This window comes from Convolutriloba macropyga, chromosome 7 (genome assembly GCF_964194025.1).
Source record: "Convolutriloba macropyga chromosome 7, txConMacr16.3, whole genome shotgun sequence".
NCBI lineage: Eukaryota > Metazoa > Xenacoelomorpha > Acoela > Convolutidae > Convolutriloba > Convolutriloba macropyga.
Genome location: NC_134474.1, coordinates 38,173,353 through 38,195,300, shown reverse-complemented (window position 1 = coordinate 38,195,300; position 21,948 = coordinate 38,173,353). Strand labels below are relative to the sequence as shown.

At 34.6% G+C, this 21,948-nt stretch overlaps 1 protein-coding gene across 2 annotated transcripts in view; it reads left to right on the top strand.

Annotated features, from left to right (window-relative positions):
- Positions 1–20,136, top strand: part of LOC142342261 (uncharacterized) — a 42,362-nt gene extending 22,226 nt beyond the window's left edge. For both annotated transcript variants that reach the window (XM_075393539.1, XM_075393538.1), the window contains 3 exons: positions 7,012–7,249; positions 10,410–11,011; positions 19,204–20,136. In XM_075393539.1, coding sequence (XP_075249654.1) covers positions 7,012–7,249; positions 10,410–11,011; positions 19,204–19,548 — 1,185 coding nt within the window. In that variant the 3' untranslated portion in view covers positions 19,549–20,136. The remainder of the gene's footprint in view (positions 1–7,011; positions 7,250–10,409; positions 11,012–19,203) is intronic.
- Positions 20,137–21,948: the final 1,812 nt, after the last annotated feature.

The following is a 21,948-nucleotide window of genomic DNA, read 5'->3' as shown; positions in this document are numbered from 1 at the left end:
CATTTCACCGCAAAACTATGTACGAAATTTGCGATGAAAAAAAACAACTTTTCAGCGCTTCTCTTACATATTTTTTTTGATTTTTTCTCGACCCGGGATTGTCTCTTCGACAATAGATTCCGTTATTTTAGGGTTTTTAATTGCGCTTTTCTCCTGTAAGTCTTCCATTGTATCCTACTGGGGCGAAAGCTTGGAACAAAATCTATTGTGAAGTCTTCGATATTATTTCCTAGTCCTTCCGATTCCGTCGGTTAGGTTGCCCTAACCTGAGTCAAATTCTTTGTTGCTCATTACAAAGAGTTAAAATTAGGATTTTTTACGTATGTGCCATAACAATTTACTATGTAATAACGTGTGCTCTGTAACTGGGGTTTGCACAATGCTCAAATGGAGTAGATCTAAAGTTAGGATCATCTTAATGGGGTGATCTTAATTGGTTTCTTTTTCAATTGCAAAAGAAAAGCAATGAAATATTTTAATGAGAAACCGAAAGAATCAAATGAATCATCTCGCCAAACCCACAATTAACACAACCACTAAGTTTCAGAACTGCCTATTTTTTGCAATAATTTCGCTTCGATAATGCACGTTACATGATTTAAAGAGTTGTATTTTATCTAGTAAATGTTTACCCGGGCTGAAATCCCAGACGGAATCAAGTATCCAGACAAACTCAGACGGAAACTGTCTGTTTCAAAAGCAAAAACCTCTCAACACACTTGCTTCGGTCTGTACATACTTGTTTCCGTCAGGGACCTCAGCCTGGGTAAGGTTGAAAACAAATTTCAATTACAGGAAGCGAGAAGCTTGCGGGAGTAAAATACACCTCCTGCTTGGGGTCAATCAAGGATCAAAGATTGATTATCTTCTTATGTTACACAGAATTGCAGAAAACAAAGTTGCGTAAGATGACTCAGATGATGGATTTCATTGATAAGCATAAAATTAATAATAAAGAGCAATTTGAATTTCAGAAAAAAACTCAGCGACAGATGCAGTTTTAGAACTGGTTGAAACAGTTTCCTCTAATTTAGATCAAAGCAAAAAAACTGTTGCTATAGATCTAGCTTTATAGATCTTGCAAAAGCGTTTAATTCCATTTCGCATAATATTTTCCTGAAAAAATTGAGATGTATGGTTTTTCCCAGGAAGCAAAAGAATTACTGTTTTCATTTCTTGCCAACCGCATACAAAAGGTAAAACTTAATGGCATGTTCTCTGATTGTGAAATTGTGATCACGGTGTGCCACAAGGAACTGTTTTAGGACCATTCATTTTTCTTTTATATGTGAACGACTTCTCATCTAATATAAAAACAACGGAAAAAGTAATTCAATTCGCAGATGACACAAGTATTGTCTGTTGTGGACCGAAAAGTAGCTTACATGGAAAAGTCATGGAAATTTTACAAAAAACAGAAGCATATTTAGAGATGAACAAACTAATTTTGAATACAAACAAAATCGAATTAATCTTTTTTTTTCTCGCGCGATAATTCTGATTTCGGATCTATTTTTTAAAAAAACGAAGTTCTCACAACAGAAAAAAGTTCCAGATATCTTGGTATTCAAATTGACAGGAATCTTAGTTTTGATGAGCAGCTGAATAAAACCTTAAAAAAGATGGCTCATGCTATAAGATCAATTTACTTAATAAGACATCAAATTCCCCTGAACGCGCGCATTCTTCTAAAATCACTTGTGCTTTCACATTTATCATTTTCGGCAATCTTTTTTCAAATTTTATCTGCAAAAAACCTAAAACGCCTTAACCGACAGATTAACTGTGATATAAAGGTGTGCTTTCTACGCAAAAAATATGACAAAGCAAGAGATCTGCTAATCCTGACAAAGATTCTACCAGCTGAGCTAATAATAGCAAAAATGTCGCTAATCAAATTTCATTATGGTATAGCCAGGCCAGAAAATGCTGACAATTTTTACGGGTATCTGAATCTTCATCAAAATACTCAAACAAAACAATTCAAAATTAGACAGAATACCAAAACCAGCTTTGGAATGAATTCGATCGTTCGTCAATGCGTACAAAAATGAAATAAGTTACCACAGTGGCTTCGGTTGGCAAAAACTGGAAAAATTTTTAAGAAAATGTTGAATGATTTCTTGCTCTCTTAACATGAAAAAATTTCTTTGAATAGTAACGTAGGAGCTTTTAAAAGTTATTTTTATTTTTAGGAAGAAAACAACGGGAAGAAAATTTTATAAAGTGATTCGTTAAGAAATTTGTTGATGTTTAATACTTTATTTTGTTTGAGTGATTTGAAGTATTTTTTGTTTCAAGTATATTTAACCGTATGGTTATAATTTTAATTTACTTGTTGCAAAAACAAAAAAAAATATTTCAGAATAGCGATATGTGCAAATCTTTTTTCACTAAAATTATTGTAGTTAAACTAAATTTGTCTGTTGAGTAAAAGTTAACCTTAAAGCAGTTCCATGGCTACATTTAAGGCTACAGTTCCATGGCTATATTTAACCTAAAGCTCCTTATAGAGCTTATGTCTCTCATAAAAATGACAATCCAAAGCTAACCCAAAGAGTCTAGTGGTCTTATTAAAGGACTGGTGGTCGATATGTCTTTAGTTGTTTCGATTCATGGAAGGCCCCAAGCGTCTATCGCAGCAGTTTTCCGGCTATCTGCCGGCAATGTTTTTTGTGTAGAATCTACTTTAGTATGATATATTTTGCGTAAAGATTAAAAACTGAGTTATTGTAAAGTTGTTGAAAACTGATAAATCGTTGGTAACAATTTCATAATTTACTTTGAACCATCAGCTAATGTATTTTTTTTTACTTTTCATGACTTTTTCTTTTTCCAGGTAGCTCACTTCGCTAAAATAATTGTCTTTTATTAAAATTTCTAATTTGATTTCCTAAAAACCTATTTTTGAAGAAGGAAACAGAAGTAAAGATTTTAACTCAAACAAATCGTGTTCATTAAGTGATCAATCGCTGCAAGCTTCAAAAACTAGTTTTATCAGCAGATTGTAAATATCGTTATAAAATCCGTTTTCTTATCCCGAGATCATTTTTATGAGAAAAAATGAGATGTAAAGTTTATACAGGCTTTGTTTTCTTAAAGAGGTCAAATGGCTCGCATACAGTTATGTCCCTCTCGGCAAGTCTCTTTGAAAATTTAGTTGTTTCTCTGAGAAGGAGTTTGGAGTCTTCAAGTTTCTAGGATAATCTGAGACAAAACAATCCAATAAAAGCTGACCAAATGGTCTCAGACAAAATAGTCCCGAGTACAAATCAAAACATTTTAAAATAGAATCTACAAACAATTAACAAACATAATCAATGAGTTAAGCTTCTGAATTCAACGTTTTGAATTAGGATTAAACCATCAACTTGTGTCAAAACACATGTTTCTGAATTCAGTCTCATACAAGCCTCTGAATGTAATGTTTTTAATGATATGAACTAAAAACTTGTTGCCAAATACATTGTTTGCAAAAACTATGTTGTATTCAGCTTAATATTTTTTCAATGAAAAACGGACTTATGAATAATTAAAGAGATTTTTCTGAATTGGTGCTATTTTGTCTGGGACTGTTTTGTCTGCGTTCTGAGGACTATTTTGTCGGGAACTGTTTTGTCTGGGGCTATTTTGTCTGATTAACCTTAGCTTATCAGCTTTTAGTTGAAAACAAAAAATGACAACAGGTGCACCTCAGAACCTGATGTGTTAGCGTATTCCAATACCTAACATTCTCAGACAAAACAGTCCCGGACAAAACAGTTTCGAATAGCAGAACATTCCCGGACTAAACAGTCCCAGACAAAATAGTCCCAAGAAAGCAGACAAAACATTCCCAGTCAAAATAGTCCAAACTAAATATAGAATTAAATATTTGCACATCAAGTCATATTGTTGCATTTCATTGAACAAGTGTTTGGTTTAATCCTGATTCATATCAATTAAAAGCATTGCATTCAAAAGCTCGTATACGACACTGAATTCTGAAACATAAATCTAGAAAGAAGTTTTCGATTTAATACTAATTCATAACAAATAAAAATATTGCATTCAGAAGCTTGTATGCCACATTTCATTCATAAGTTTGCATTCAGAAATTGTATTTTGAATTAAGTTTTTGGTTTAATCTTATTTCATATTAATTAGGAAAAATTAAATTCAAAAGCTTAACTCATAGATATTTTAAAAAAAAAAATTTGTAGATTACATTTATAATTGTTTCGATTTTATTCTGGACTATTTTGTCTGGGACTACTTTGTCTGCTTTTATTGGACAATTTTGTCTGGGACTGTTTTGTCTGGGAACATTTTGTAATTTAGGACTGTTTTGTCAAGGACTATTTTGTGCGGGACTGTTTTTTCAGGGCACGGTTCAATCGGTTGAACTTGTTGTTTTTCTCTTTATGTCCGTTCAATTTAAAAAATGCATTCGAGAAAATCTTGTTCTATATGAATTGGAACGGCTCAAAAGAGATTTTTCATAAATTTTTCAGTTCAAGGTGCTGATAATTCTGCCAATTCTGTACTGCTGAACTGTCGTTTAGAATAAAAATCAAAACTTCAAAAAAATGTACTGTTTTAAAATAAATAAATTTTTTCTTATATTCTTTATAAACGTTTTGTTTTTGTTTTAATTCTGATTGCTTAAGTTTTGCCACTGCAGTTGAAAATCAAAGTTACTAAACAATGCAATTCCGTTTACCCCTTTTTGAGCAAGGATATTTTTTTATGGTTTTGATACTCAGTTCTCTGATCTAGCAAATCACAAAGCCCATAATTGTCACCTCCCGAGTTCATAAGCTTCCCTTGTATTGCACTTTGTCTATATTTTTAAAACGTTTTGCAAAATTGTTACACTTCCCACGTGCTGGAAAACCGATGCCTAACTCTCTTGATCCCTGGTCTACATATAAGCAAAAATCTAAGAAATAAATTTAGAGCAAAATTTTCCTACATAAAGTATTGACATTTTATAACAACAGTTTTGCGGACATAGTTTATTTAAAAAATTGAGTTGTTTAGCTACCATTAGAGTGACGCACTTTATATTTTTGTCTCTTAATTTTTTTCTGTAAACGTTTTGCTCCGCGTCTGATCGATCTGTGTTTTTGTGTTTAGAAGCAAGACTAAGACTGAAAGGTTTAATTGAAACTCCTGGGGGCGAAAAACTATCATGACGTTTGAATTCATTAAAGCAAATAGCAAACATTACTTACACAAGAAAGCGGCCATATTTTACTCTCCAAACCAGACATACACTATGGTACCAAAAAGCTACGTACACCTAAATATTTTTAAAAAAGCAATAGAAACAACAAATAATATAACATTTTGAGTTCAAATTAGTTCTCTAATAACGCGTCATTACACCTTTAGCTTTTTGAACGTCTAGTAGACGGTTTGTACTGTTTTCATACAGGTTTCTCACGACGTTTGCGTCAATTTCATTCCAAATTTCATACATTTTTTCTTCTAAATTTTCCAAAAAAACTGTCTGTTTTCGTAATTGCTGCTTCAAAATTGCCCATAAATTTTCAATAAGATTCAGATATGGACTGTATGCTGGCCATTCCAGTACCTCCCTCTCGTTTTCTTGGAAGAAATTGCCGATAATCTTCAATTTATGCACAGGAGCATTATCTTGCTGAAAAATAAGGTCCAGGAAATGCATTTTTTTTCGTAAATTTTCTAAATTTCCAAATAACCGACAGCGTTCAGCTTGTTTAGACACTTAACAAGCAATTTCCGTCCAGCTGATCGTATTGCACCCCAAAACATAAGTGATCGTTTGTCCGAACTCAAATTTTTTGTGTTTTTTTTTTTTCAAGAAATCTCGTTCCATTTCTTCGAAAAACTCTAACAATTCCGTCGCTGGAGATGCGCACCATTGTTTCATTAGATAAAACCATGTTCTGCCAGAACGAGAACGGCTTCTTGAGCATATTGATACACCATTTTGAAAAAAAAACACTTGCTTTTATTCTTCAAACTGACTTTCTTTGCAGCATTTCTTGAAAAAACGCCATATTTTTTGTGAATTCTTCTAACTGTACCTCTGGAAATTGTATCGTAGCAAGAGAAAGCATTGTGAGCCACACGAATTCGCTCCAGTGAGGTTTTGGGATCTTTCAAAACATCGGCAACTAACTTTTTTTCTGATTTTTTTGACAATTTGGGGGGTCTTCCGCTCGATTTTTGGGCCTCGAAACTGTTGTTTTTCAGGTAACGGTTGTATGCATACTGTGCCCTTGATCTTGATTTTAATTTGAGTTGCTTTTGTATTTTAGACCATGAAAATCCTTCTCTTAGCGTAACAACTTGGCAAACGGTATAAGAACAAAGCGGTTTAACCATCTTTTCTGTTTAAGCGGAGAAAGTGAGAATGAAATATCTCTTAAAACTTCTAAATTTCACACCTTTTTTCACGCCTTGTCGCAAATCAAGCTTATGAAGCACGAATCATGCTTTAAAAGCAGAAATCATGCTGTACGTAGCTTTTTGGTACCATAGTGTACCAGCTATTTCCTGTCTTCTTTAAACCCAATATAAAGATGCTTCTTAGGTTCGAAAACCGACCATACCAAACTTTTTGTACGTAAAAAAATTTTAACTGATGATATTGAGAAACCGAAAGTTTCCTCCCTTTTTCTTCGCCTTCGTCTTGCAATTGCAGCAGGACATACCGAAGATCTTGAACAGTATTTTTGTCGTTTTCGTTTGCTCTGCTAGGCTGGGGCAATTTCATGGTTTGAACGTAAAAACTGTGCTATGACACCCAGCATATTTCGCCGCCCCATCCAAAATAAAGCTGACCTCCCTTTGCGGAGCTAGCTACCAACAGGGCAAAAACAGCAATCTGCTGTCATTCGTACAGCGGTAATTGGTTGAACTTTTAATGATAACAAACAAACGAAGCAAATTATTTTCTCTTCTTTTGACTATATTTTTGCTGTCCTGTGAATAGTGGTTCGAGCTTGATGTTTTCGCTTTGAGGGAAGAACTTTTTTTCAGTTTTTCAAAGCTTGGATGTGGACATGGATTAACTCGATGGCATGGTCTCTGCATAATTGTACTGCAGACGGATCGACGGGCTATATAGCATACCTATATGACAATAGTGACTCTAACGACCATCCTGGGCCGCCTGAACACGTTTTCACGAATAAGCACTTCTTAGCAATTTGTGGCAAGGAAACTGGAAAATGGAAATCATGCGACGGTATCATTCAAAGGCAATGTGACTTAGAAGGCAAGATAATTAACTAACAGCCGCGTTGTCTACTCAGCCGGCTATTATATTGCATTCTTTTTTTTTAACCAATCGATGAGGAGTATTGGAGGGCGGATTTTCTTTACTTACACAACAAATTGCTTAGAGTGAAACTGAAACATGAAGTAAAATGCGTGAAACAAAGAAGTGGTTTGACTGTGATCAAATTGTGAGAATCAACCAAAAGGAGAAGGGTTTTGGTAAATACGAGTATTGTATATTAGGCAGAAACACTATCAGGTGGAAGCAAACTTTGTAGCCATTAAACAAACTTTGTAGCCATTAGACAAGACTTAAGTCTAAGTCAAGTCTTGGCCAATTTTTGACAAGTCTTGATTTTTGCGCAGTGAATAGGCAAAGTACACTTTTATAAAGAACTTATTTACAATCAACGCATTTCAAAATTAGCAAATATTGGTTTAAAAAACTCTTTACGAGAAATTTGTTAATCTGAACAAACTATTTTGGAATTGAGCATATACCAATTTCAAACTTTCCATAGATTCACCCCGAAACTAAACTTTCAATTTACAGAGTAAAGTGGCAATGTCTCGTATCTTTCGGCGATATCAGATTTTTTAACATTCTCTATCAAGTCTCCAGTCAAGTCTTGACCAGTTTGGAGAAGTCTCGATTTTTGCGCAGTGAATAGGCAAAGTACACTTTTATAAAGAACTTATTTAAAATCAACGCATTTCAAAATTAGCAAAAATTGGTTTAAAAAACTCTTTACGAGAAATTGGTTAATCTGAACAAACTATTTTTAGATTGAGGATGCCTGCTTAAAATTTTCTATAGAATCAGCCCGAAACTAAACCTTTCTTTCAGTGGGCATAGTAACGTGGCCATGTGTGGCATCTTTGGGCGATATCAGAATCTTTTGCATTCTCTATAAAGTCTTGACTCAAATTTTGATCAGTTTTTGACAAGTCCTAATTTTTGCGCTGTGAAAATGTAAAGTAGATGCTAAGTAGATTGCTAGCCCCTCGCTTAGTTAATTCGGGGCAAAAGTAAAAAATGAATGTATCATGTCCTAATCTTGCAGCTAAGCCAGCCGCTTGCCTAGTAAATTCGGGACTTAGCTGCAAAAAAACACACACTAAAAACACAAACAGATTACACAGCTTTTATCAATTTGCAAATCTCAGGATCAAAATCATTCAAAAACATGTCTTAATCGATTAGGCTCATTTTCAATCAAGATAACTTTTCTAGTTTTCACATTCAATCCACTGAAATATATATCACAGTTACGTTACAATTAGACAAATAATGCCATAATTTAGTGCTCTGCGCGGTTTGGTTCAGTGGTTTTAAAGTATAGGTTGGTATTGCACTTTTTACTGCTTTTTATTGTTCCTTCTTTACCTTATTTTATTTTTCTAATTGTTACAATTTCTTTTAGAATTCAGTTATTAACTATTGCAACTAAACATTTTAGTTACATCCCTCAATTCAATTTGACGTGTCTTAATGCTTGCCTTCATAAACATAACTACATTTTTTTACTGCTGAAACAGCGAGTTGTAGCACAGTGCTCTTATCCCGTGATCAAACGGGGCGCAGTTGTTCGATCCAAACCAGGCGAGAAGACCATTTATTTCTTTTTTATCCCGTTTTAACTTTTACTTTTCAAATGTGAACAATACTGAGGCAGTAGTTCAATCCCCACCTCGAGCAAAGCCCTATTTTTCTTTTTATTTTTTTCATTTTTTAATTCTCCTTTCATATTTTGTCACGCATTACTTCTTGAGTTATTAAAATTAATTAACGACGTATTCTTTCTTATGAATCAACATTGTTATTTGATATCTTACCATTTATGGAAAAACGATGAACGAATCAACAGCTACGATGCTAGTCAAAAACAGCAATAAAGAAAATAAGACAAGCAGAGCCAGCAGAAGCCCTTCCCGGCGCTTGAATTGGCTCCCAGCAACAAGAGCAATCAATTGTTTTTAAAAGAAAAACTCTTTAAAATAGGAGCATCAACTCTTCTATCTGAAACTATTTTTTTCTTTTTTTACTTCTGCCTTTTAATTTGACTGAACTTGATTGTACATACATTAATAATATTGTTTTTATATTTTCCATCAAGTGAACTGTGTGGATATCTGAGGGCGATCAGTAATTATTTCTTTCTCAATCAATTGAACTTTGTGGATGTGCTCGCGTTGTCTTGTGCCTATTTTCTCATTTTGAAGTGTTATTTAAGCAAGCAACTGTAAGTGGCGGCCTTCTTCCTTCGTTACGAAACGAAAGCAAGCCATCAATAAAAACTGTGCTCAATATTTGACCCATCACTTGTCAAGACTTGGCCAAGACTTGAACAAGACTTGTCAAGTCCTGGTCAAAATTTGCTCAAGACTTGCCAAGACTTAAGACCTGATTTATGATGTGCAAAGTCTAAAAAGTGACAGGATCAGAACTCTGATACAGTACTGATCCAGGACTTGCAATTTCACTGAATCAGTACTGATTAGGACTTGACGTATTGTCCGGGTTATCAAACACAAGCCACGTTATCGTTGTAACCAACAAGGACATTTCATTTAGCATTGCAGAACATTCATAAGGAAAAAATCTATGATATGGAACACCCAGACATGCACGTCCTTGATAGATATAATTATATGCTAATACAGCACTTTGATTTGGGGTTGAATTTATTTAGTTCCACTAAAATTGGAGTGTGACTCAGATGGATTTTCCTTGGCTCTTCATTTAATTAGTCCGATGTATTTAAGTAATCACGTGATCAATTTTGTTTTTTCATTAGGCTCAGAACATAAATTAGTTGGGTTTAAATTTTGCACAATTGGTTTGAGAGCATCACAGCATGTACATGTTACACAATTAATAAATAAAGTAAAAATTTACATATAGAAAATACAGACATCTTTTCAACTTGCTTGTATGAAGAAATCCATCCTCCTGTTTTTTACTCGGTTTTCAAAATCATTCAAAGTAGCATACAGTCATGAATCCAAAACATGGTGTTTTTAATCAAACTGCTGCCCAGTTTGAGCTCACAGGCCAAAATTTGGAATGCCCAGACATGCTTTTGGCCTGGAACTTCACTTCAGCCATGTTATACATCAGTTACTAGATCTGACTTAAAAAATACTTAATGCTTCAGGGGAACTCCAAGCAGGCCCTGGGAACAAAACTGCCAAAAGCCAAGAATTTATGGAAACTAATTTGAACTTCTCAAATCTACACAGAGAACACGCTGGACTGCCTAAATTGGTCTGGTTAGATAGTTTAGAAAAAGAGGCTGTCGACATTGCCCGTAATAATTGTGCGGGCACAAACATTACTTCTCAGTTTATCAAGTATTTCACAATTCCGATTGACGCCGACAGTATTGAGAGCAATTCGTCACAGGAAATACTGAAAATATTGCAAAACGTATACTCTAAATCAACAACTGTGTATGAATATGGAGGTCCTCTTAAAGATTTTTACTTTTGCGGTCACGAAATCGAATCTAATGCCACAGAAGCCAGTGAATTCCAAAGAGCAACTCAATTTTTGCTCAACATATTGCACCCAGATATCACTGGTATGGGATGCGCAGTTGAAAAGTGTAGCAGTGGTGATGGAGGTAATCTTGTGTGTACTTACTGGCTGCCCCTTCGAAAAGAAAATGCTGGTCAAACTTTTAGTTGGAATGACCATTTTCTTAACTTGTGTGAAAAAGAGCCAGGACTGTGGAGAAGTTGTGACCACATTACCCAGGTATAGAACTGATTATTTTTCTGATGAAGCTCGGTGTTTTACATTTTGCGCAAAAATGTTTTTGTTTTCTTGGTTTAAAACCTAATTGCACATTTTTCTCAGTTGAGAAAATTCGGTTACAGCTTTGAAGATATCTGCAGGGAATAAGTCCAAGTTACATAGTGCCCGACTTAAATTGAGCGCGCTTATGACCAAGTTGAGTGATATTCAAAAGACATCAAGGGACTAGTATTTATGATTTATTATAAACCGAAGTTAGGTATTGGTTTTCATCCGTTTTCACAAACGGAAGCCGATTATTCGAAGGCTATAAATTTTTGCTTTTTAATTGCTCTTGAACGTAGTTCATAGCAATTATTGTAAACGAGTGTGTCTTTTTACGACTCGAAGAGGAGTATTGATATTCTGCAGGTTTTTTTTAGCAGAAGCAAGTTTGTTCATGACTTGAATTTTGACTTCTTTCTATTCGAGCTTTTACCTCCATTTTTGATTGTTGACTTCTGTTTTCGAACATTGGATTTTAACAATAGCTTAGTTTGTAATGTATAGCAATTGGTAACAGTCTGTAATTCAAGGTGAAGAGGTCAATTTGAGAACCCATTTAACTACCTACCCCCCCCCCTCCCCCTCCCAAAAAAACTACCCCCTACGCACCTAACCCCCCCCCCCCCCCAAACGTACCAACCAACCCCCACCCAACGTACCTACCCCCCGCAACGTACCTACCCCCACCCCACCTACCTACACCCCCACCAGCACCTACCCACACCCCTGAACTGAAAAAATTTTTAATGCTTTTTATGTTATATTGGTCTACTATTTTCGTTATTTCTAGTGTTTTTTCGATTTCTGATTTTGTCCAAGTTATGATAGAGATTATTTTGCACGACGATTCGAGTCGTTTCCGGTATTCTACCGGCTATGTTGTTTTATGCAAAATTTTGACTATTCAAGTGACTTTTACGCCCTTGACTTTTTGCATTTAACGTGATCTAAAATTTTCTCTCAATCACAATTTCAAGCAGTTGAACTCAATTAGCGGCAATTTAATACTTAAAGTCAACTGAAAAGTGCGCCGAAACTGGTGTCATTTTTTACTTTAAATCTTAATAGTGGTTTATGTTAATCTTTAATGTGGTTATTTGAAGCCCACTATAGAACTTCTTAGTCCCATTTAGGCTCCCCTCCCCGACTGAAGCAGGCTGCAATTAACTAGAGCTCCCACTAGTCGTTCAAGAGCAATTCTTCCGACGTTTAGTCGGTTATGTTTTATTTATTTGAGATGTTGGCTGCAGCCTCAGTCAGTTTATGCTTTGAGTCGATCCCGGAGCATGGCTAGGTTATGAACATAAGAAAGTGAAAAGTAGTTTTGAGTACTCGATTTTCGGGTTCCTTTGTTAACTTTTAAAATTTCCTTATGCTAAAATTTGAGTTCAGACATTTTTTACCATTCTTTATCGAATTTCAAAATTGTACGTCTTTTCTACTGATCTCTTAGTGTTCGAAAATTTTTTTTGCTGATATTGATCCTTGGATGCTACGGTGTGGACTACGTACTTGATTGCTTGGTTGTGTGAAGGGGCAATGTTTATTTTAATAAAGAACTATGTAACTATTTCGCTGTCTTTTTGTCTTTCTATGTTCTAATTTCTGACAACCTATAAGTGCTTTGTGTCTGTCAGTAGTCAATGATAATAAAAAAACAAAATTTAGTTATTTAATTATTCAATTGTTAATAGCCGCACAGCGATAGCTGGGGCTATTATAGGCCTTCTCTTAGTTTTATACAATTCAAAGAATTTGAATTGTATTGCGGCGCTGTCTTTTTTTTAAGATCTGTTCACACATTTTCATGACATTTGAAGTCAAATTGAAGTAGTTATTTTGGTCACGCCGAAATAGGAAGTGGAGCAATAAAGCGAGTGGTTTTGCGGCGTGAAATTTTTTTGCTCTAAATTTAAAGTAGAGTGAGAAAACGGTGTTTGAACAAAAATTCGCTTTCTCGCTAGTGGCTCTTTGTTCACATGCGGCAATTTCACTTTGATTTTTACTATTTTTTCAAATTTTTGGATCGGATTTTTTTCTAAAGGGTTTTCCCATTCCATTCATAGTCCGTTCGAGTTCTGGTTTTCCGTTTAGTCAATGAAAAATCTTTGAATTGTCCTGCTATGTTTTTTTCGTCGTCGCGATTTTTGTTACGAATATAAGACATCATAACCACTTTAAATCTGCTTTTTGTTCATTTGTTCATGCAATTTCATCTGAAGTGCGTGCGTGACGTCCTTTTTCGCACTTAGTTTAGCGAGATTTTTGTTCATTCGCGTGATTAAATATTTGGTCACATTTGACCTACTTCACTCTCAAAAAAGACCTCCTCACTTTGAAATTGACTTTTATTTACTGTAATTCAAAGAGATAAGGTCAAATGGATGTGTCACTCTAAATGTTGAGAGCAGCTAATAGAGGCAACAAAAACTGATACAGATTTTTAATCAATGTATAAAAAATCAGCCACCAATGAAAAGACCATTTTTTTGGTCTGTCTTTTTTATCAATTTTTAGACTGCAGATCTAAGAAGCTATCGCGGCTATTTTCTGGCAATCTGCGAGCTATGTTTGCTCGTTTATTGTTTCAAATTGACAAACTGAATAAAGTTAATAATTTGGTTGATAAATGAAAGGATTCTTTTCCAAATTAAACTAGTAGCCGATTCCGGAGCTCTACAGCTACATATAGACGACTCTGGAGTCGTATTTAATTGCTTAACTCGCTCAGCAAGATGCGTTCGCAATCACTATCCAAAGTTCAATTGAAGAAATATGGTTGTCATCACTCAAAGTTAAGAAAACTCAGATTGAGATTTTTTTGGCACAATTTTGGAGTCATATCCAGAGTTAACCCACCGAACCCCACTAAATTCCCATCTATAATTCCACTTACGCCCTCAACCAATAACCAATCACCAACTTCATCCACCTATTGTAGTAATGCTAATTGGATAATTGCCGCCGCAATTACCGATACTACAGAGTCTTTATAAACAATTAACCGTCGACTTTGTGAACACTTTAGACTTAGTCTAAACTGACGAGAATATTAAAAGAGGAGAGTTACGCTGTGTGAAATGTGTTGAGTGGAAGAAAACAATAATCATGTCCAAAACTGCTGTGTATTGTTTAATACACTACTGAATAGGCTATGGCGGCTGATTCTCTGCCGCTATTGAAACACGTAAGAAGTGAAAGGTACTGAAGCTATCCAGGGGGCTCTTCAAAGCAGTAAGTCTGAAATGAATATATGACCGAAGACAAACAAGAGTCGGCTCCACGAATAACCTAGGGTTTAATTCGGAGCTAGTCATAAGCCTCGTGATTTTGTAGTCATGTCGACTCAATTATGAACACGTACGAGCCTAGAGCTCGATGTTGAAGGAAATCAGTTTGTCAGCTCAACAAAGCGTATTTCAAGCCGCTTCTGTCCAGCAAATAATTTTAACTCTCTCCCTCTCTCTCACTCTCTGCTCTAAGTGCAAAAACAATTCTCCTCCGCTGAGCGGAAAACATTGCACCATTTATAAGTTTGCCGATTTTAAAGCAAATTAAACTTAGAGTAATATTCGCATCCAGCAGTAAAAGGGATTAATTACTTGATCAAGATTAGATACCCCAACATATTTCCAACGTAAATTTTACTCACAACTCTGCTCTATCATTTCTCTCTGTTTAATAGTTAATCTTTATACCTAATCGTTTTATTTCTAGCAAATGCTACATAGATTTGGCAATTAGAAAAAGACATTGTGAGCATATAGTGAGATTCATTCTAGCACTTAAATAAGGTCTATTAAATGATATTGGTTTAGCTCTTTTGTGGTAATTAAGATCCAGTGAATAAAATCCCTACCACATCAGAGTTATGAACTGGTGCGACGAGGAATAAAGAACGTCGGTTGCTCACAAAAACTCAAAGACCTGGTGGACTTTTTGTGGCTAGTTTTCCAAACCAAAACCCAGAGGTTACATAGGTTCTATAGTTGGGGTCCCAGTACCGCGCTATCTATCCCAGTACCAGTGTGAGCCCTTCTTAGATACTGAACTTCTCAATTACGGCCTACCGAAACATATGGTTACTCCCCACAAAAGATCAGTCCAGTGATTTAAAAACCTTGAGCACCGGTTCTTTGTTTCTGAGACCCATTTTTTGACACTTTAGGTTGGTTTTTTAAGCGCACACGTGAGTAACTAATTCTGTATTATTAAAATACGTCTTTGTATTCCCCCCCCGTACAAAATTAGACAAGACCGGTCACATTAATTATGCTTTTACACTAAATAATTGTGCTCAGCTTAATCAAATCTTTAATACTGTCAGCATAGCGAGATTTACCAACCCCCTTGTCGTATATGCCAAATCTCACACCCATATTCATTAATTGAGCTTGTATTTTATCTTCTTAACTCAACTTTATCGTGTTCAACTAAATCAAATAATCCTAGTGCAAGCAAGGCTAATTCAACGTTGTTCTGCTTCATTTTACATTCATAGTGTACCTATTAGTTTCTCTAAAAATAATAACTCACTCTGATAGCTACAAATAACGTTGTACTGTTAATCAAACGTCCAAGCAATCTCTACAACATCTAGATTTAACCCCTGAGTTCATAAAATTTTGTTGTTTTGAGTTAAACAAAGTTGGTTTCATCAGCTTTTTTGCTCGATTTTGCCAATTTTCGCTTAAATTAACAAAATTTTTTGAGAATTTATCCTAAAATTAACCAATTATACACGAATTTTACTATAATTGTCCAAAATAAATTAAAAACTCTCAAATTTTATCAGATTTTTGAAACACTTAGCCCTTGATTTACCCAAATTTTGTCCAAGTAGTTGAATTTTGTTGCCAAACTTTACTATATTTGACCTAAACAAGTCAAATTTCTCCCCGAAAATTGCACATTTGAGCACATTTAGACTAAAAATACACTCATTTTAATCGGAGTTTTTCTATGTTAACTTAAAAAATGCTCAGTTTTAGACACTTTGGTCCTAAAATTGCCCATTTTTGACCAAAATATTGCATGTTTTATCCAAATTTTATGCAAATTTATCGGTTTTAGTCCAAAATTTACCATAAAATTTAACCATTAAGATTTAGTAAAATAGTAGATTTTAACCACAATTCACGTTTTTAAACCCAATATCGAAATAATTTCGACCTAAAATTGTTAGATTTGACCAAAATTATTGACAAATCAGCCCAAAATTGTCAAAATATTGTCCAATTTGAGCCTAAATTTTCTCAATTTTGCCCGTTTTCCTCAAAAAAACACATAGTCTTGGTAAAAAATTGTCAAAACATACCAAAATTTTGCCTAAATTGACTAGGTATTTGATCAAAATTGACCCAAAAATTGTCACATTGAGCTCAAAATTAATCCAGAATCGGTCCATATAATCCAAAAATTGCTCAAAGCTTGTAGCAAATTACCCATATTGAAGCAGAAAAGCTAAAAAGAACTTCTCAGTTTGGATATAAATTGGCAGATCTAATCTCAAAATTGATCTCAAAATTAAAAACATTTTCCGGAAAATGGCCGCCAATTATCAAGTATGAGTAAAGATCTAAAAAAACTGACAAAAAATAGCCATTAAAAGCCAATTAACGCCATTTTTGAGTTATTATACTATTAGAAAAACAGCGTTTTTTTTCAAAAATAATCACCAAAAGTGCAAACATAACAGAAATATCGCAACCTTTTCGTGCAACTTTCCTACGTAAACTTTTCCTTCACAGCTATTCTGTGATTTTTAAGTTTCCCCCTGATTTTTCAGAGCCATATAGACAATTGTATTTGTTAGTTTACGTATAGCTTCAATAAAATTACATAAAATTACACTTCACATAAAATTACAAACAACGCATAAAATTACACTTCAATAAATTGACAGCCCAAATTCTTAACAAAAGCGTATAGAATATCTAATAGGAGGCAATCAAATAAGTATTATGGATAACTCAGCAGACTGTCGAGTGCTCAAATACGGCACCGACGTTGAAAAATCATACGTGACAATAGTCTACTGTATTAAAAGAAGAAAAACTATTGGGTAGGTTACTTAATTTAAAACATAAAACACATCAATAGATTATTTTTTAAATAGACTAAATAAACGTGGCTCAATCATCGATTTATATTGTATGTACACTCAACAACAAGCTTTCAATAAATAAGTGAAAGCAACCAAAATCTGAAATTAGTAACCTTGCCAGATAAAAAGCTCTATAACTTTGAAGAACTTTGCATTTTTTCACCCGCATTACCTAATTTTATTAAAGAAATATTCCTAAAAGAAAATGTTAGTTGTATCCTAACGAGGACGTCTGATAGCAACAACCAAATCCTTTCCTATCGAGTCAGAGTATTTGGGCCAATTCAACTACAGCCTTCTCCGAAAACAATCAAAAACCAGAATTTTGTCACGCAGGCAAATCTTTCTGGATAGACTTTTGTCTAACCAAAATTGATTGCTATCATCGAATAAACAATTGTTTATAGCTTTTTGACCTCAAAATATTTTTGTATAAAACAATTAAAGCAAAACGATTTTTTTTCTTTTTATTGATTTATAAATTAGCTTACGGATATTACTACAGAGCACCTTAATGCTACCATTTTGTACGACAATAAAGTTGCAAAAGTTAAAAACTACACATTAAATAACTACAAACAATCACTGGTGACTTACAACAAGTTGATTAAAGACCCGCGTTCTCCATTTAAACTATGATCTTAAAACAAAATGGCTAACATTGTGGAATACCCAGACTTTTCTCTTGAAAATTTTGCAGGTTTAGACCCAAGTGAGGAAAAAGCAAATTTTCTAAGTCTAATAGAAAGAAAAATAAAGTTTTTGTTAGGAGTTCGCCTCTGACGCACGCCGAAGTGCATTATTTGGCTGTCATAAGAGGACCAGCAGCCTAATGGTTCAATTCAATTTCCTCAGCAGAGCCATGGGATGATGTTGGGAAACTTTTCCTAAATAGATTCACTTAAATAGAGTGAGAAAGATAAGTACAAAAAACGAAATGAGGTAGAAAATATTCTTAGACAACCAGACGAAGTAATAAAAACTTATGTGCATTGACTAACAAATGCAGTACGAAAAGTGTAGCCAGACCATTCACAGATGCTCAAAGGCAAACTACATGCATGGAATTTTCTGTAAGAGGACAAACTCCTCCAGCACTTAAACAAAAAGCACGCCACTTTTGATAGAAACACCGCTTGCAACTTAGGAACAAATTAGAAATAATGTGAGCACTAAAGACTTAAGTGTTGCAGTAATTAGTGACGTCACAGGCACAGCATCGAGCAGCATAGATAACAAAAAAAGATCGATGGTATAAAAGACCAGAGTTAGCAAGTTTAATGAAAAATAACAGAATTAGCGCAGCTTATAACCCAAATGAGCCTAGAAACAAAGAAAATCACACCCGATTTTGCAAATTTTGCCAAAAATCAGGTCACACAATAGCATTTTGCCAGGCAAACAGACACTTTAAAGAACAAAACAGACAGCAACCACAGCAAAGAGATAGGTTCAGAGATAATTATCATAGCTAGAGAGGACGTCGTCCAAGAGAAGATAGTTATGACAGAAATCAGAACAAATACTGACAAGACTATAGACCAAGAAACAGTTGCTACAACCAAGACAACCGCAGACAATGCACTCTTTATCTGATGCCATTTTGATTTGTTATTAATCGTTTTCAAAAAATGGACAACAATTTTTGGTCGCAATTATTGTTTTTAATTTTTTGATTTTTATCATCGTTTTTTTCGGTAGTCTTATTATGGTAGCCACAGGTCTCAACGGCCCTCTAAGGTAGATTGTTTTGCTCATTTAGTTTTTTGTTGAACGATATGTTGATTTGATACTTTTTCATCTCTTCCTCATTTGGTAGACAATTAAGTGAAAAATGTAGATGAGCGGGGTCAGAACTTAATGTGCGAACGCACATTACCGAGCCTCCTTGTCGCATTTAAGGTTTAGTGATGAAATTCAAGCAAATAAATTCACTCTTACTTTTTTTCTGTGTTTTCAAACGTAGAGCACATGCACAGTTTGTTAGTTTTTATAAAATCAGCTAGCTATTTGCTTTCGAGACACATAATTAATTCTGCAGGAGAACTGCATGAAGAGATCGTATCCGCCGAGTACATCACAAACAACTACAACACTAAAGACGACAACGCTGCTGACGACTGAGACTCCTGCATTAGACTCTGTTAAGTCGTCAACGTTATCATCCATTTTTGAACCAACAAAGAGTGCGTCTGGCAAATTAGATCACGCATCTACTGAACCGAATCACGATTTGCCTGATTCCCATTTCACGCGACGTCCATATGAAAACCTGGAACAAGATATCAAAAGTTATGGAATCAAATTGATATATTACGATGTCTGGGAAATAGTGTTGAAGGTATTATTGGCCTGCTTACTTCCTAATTGCTTCAAATATGTTTAACTGCGATACAATTTAATCAAAGTTTGTTGAAAAAATCTTTAGTACGTATTGAGGAGAAAACAAATCTAAACCAGTGGACCACTGAACTATCAGCGTCGTAATGACTATTTTTCAAAGCAGTGTTTCAAATTAACTCACCTCAGATATTTTTCTCGTTAACGAAGATTTTCATAACAACTAACCATCAAAAACCTGTAAACCTGTAAACATCTGATTGAAAAAAAAACGAGAACAAAAAAATAGTTCTAACGGTTAAGTGCGTGGAAAGTCCGGAAAAAAGTCAATTTTAGCAAGAACGCGTCCTTTTCACCCCCAAATATTCAAAGTGAAGCTTAAACTATCTTCAATGATGATTGCAAAGCTGACAAATTGTGGAGTTAGAACAAAGATTCAAAATTTCTTTCTAATGAAACAAATACCGCATTACGAGAAAGAAACGTTATTGACATGTAATTAAATATGTTTAATGTCAGACATTGATTATAAATTGATTGGTAAATCATAAATTGATTGGTAAAAGAAATGTGTTCAAGACAATTTGTCAATTTTTTATGTAGATTATAATTTTTAATTGATAGTTGAACTTCTTTCAGACCTTTTCAAGAGACGTAAATCACCATACGTGGATACTATAGCCATTATCTTGTTAAACTGCAGGATTTCGCGCAACTAACATTCGATGAGCTTTCCAGGCATCACGAATATATCCAAAACTGATAGACCGAAGTGACCTCTGATCACACTAATGTGCGCTCGAAAAGTACCTATGATCACAACATTGACAGACGGGAATGGCCTCTTACTAGACAATTACCAGACGGAACAGACATCTGATCAGACCATCCCTAGACTTACAAAGTGACCTCTGATCATACTATTTTGCGCCCGAACCAATTTGCAGACACCGTAATTTTGGTCTGAAAAGAAAACGTGTGCGTTCGATTTTGGTCTGATGAGAGCTCACTTCCTGATGGGACCTCAACCTGGGTACACATTCATTCAGCAATACTCTTCTTGTCTTGTTATGGGGAACAAATAATTTGGCTCGGTTCTCTCCTAAGACTGAATCCGTTTCCTCTGCTTTTGCCAATCTTATCTACTTACCACTCAGCCAAAACTTTTTTCCTTTGATTCATCAAAAAAAACGTTCAAAAACGTTGATACCTTCATCAGCAGAAAGTTTTGATGATATTGCTCGATAACATGAATTCTCATTTATCTGCACACTCCGAACCAACTTCAGCAACCTTTTGGATCTGGCATTAAGCGGACGAATTGCTGCGTACATAGGTTTCATGCGCTTCGATTTGATTATTAATTTTGCTGTAATGTTGCATTAACTCTAGTACCCGACGCTTCATTGCAAAAATGTTCCGGAAATTTACCTCATCCTTATTGTTGATAAGAACTCCCCTCTTGCCATTGTCTTCAATTTCTCTTTAAAATGCTTTATTATAGCTGCGAAGCTGTAAGCTGAGCGAAGCTATATTGCGGTGCTCTTGGTTTTTTACGACTCGAAGAGGAGTATTGGTTTTCTTAAGGTTTTTTTTTTACCGGAAGTACTATTCGTTCAGACGCTGTTTTCACCTAAAAGCGAAAGTGAGAAAAATTGCCGTGTGAACTAATTTTTTCTGAGCGAGAGAAGTTTTTTGATCATGCGCTGCGTTTAATGAATGACTTTTTGACTTTGAAAAGTAGTTTTTGACTGAATGGCACATATAGATAACCGTTTTTAGCCGTTTTTTCGTCTAAGTGGCCCATTTTTTTGCTTGTAAGTTGGTTTTTTGTAGAAATGATTTTTATTCGATGCTTTATTGAAATGTAAACCTTGGAAAATAATAGCACAGTGTTTTGGAGAGCCTGAAAACGCGTTTCAAGTTCAAAATTGGCATAAATTTCTTGATTTTTTAATTAATTTTTGGCTTTTTTCCTATTATTTTCTTCATTTTTGGATCTTTTAGCCGTCTTTTTGTCAAAAATTGGTCAATATGACAACTTCCCGTTGACAATTCATATACTCGATGCCTCTTTTTACCTCGATGTAATTTTGTTTTATAAATTTGTACATATGCTAATCCGATTTTGGTAGTTTTTTTCCTATTTTTCTCAGTTTTTTGTCTGTATTTTGATTTTAATTACTAGAAATATTTTTTTTGTGCAACATGAGGGGTTTTAATTTCGTTCCAATAAAAACCTTAATAATTTTTTAGCGTTAAATTTTTGAAAATTAGTTAATTTTTTTTTATAAATGCAATCCTAAAAATTTTTTGACCTTTTTTTGCAAAATGTTTCAATGTTTCGTATGTTTGATTTCTGCTTTTTCTTTTTTTATCTGTTCAGGAGAACAGATTTTTGTCTCGGATGTATCGTTGTATTTTCTATGCCTTTAATGCTGAAAAA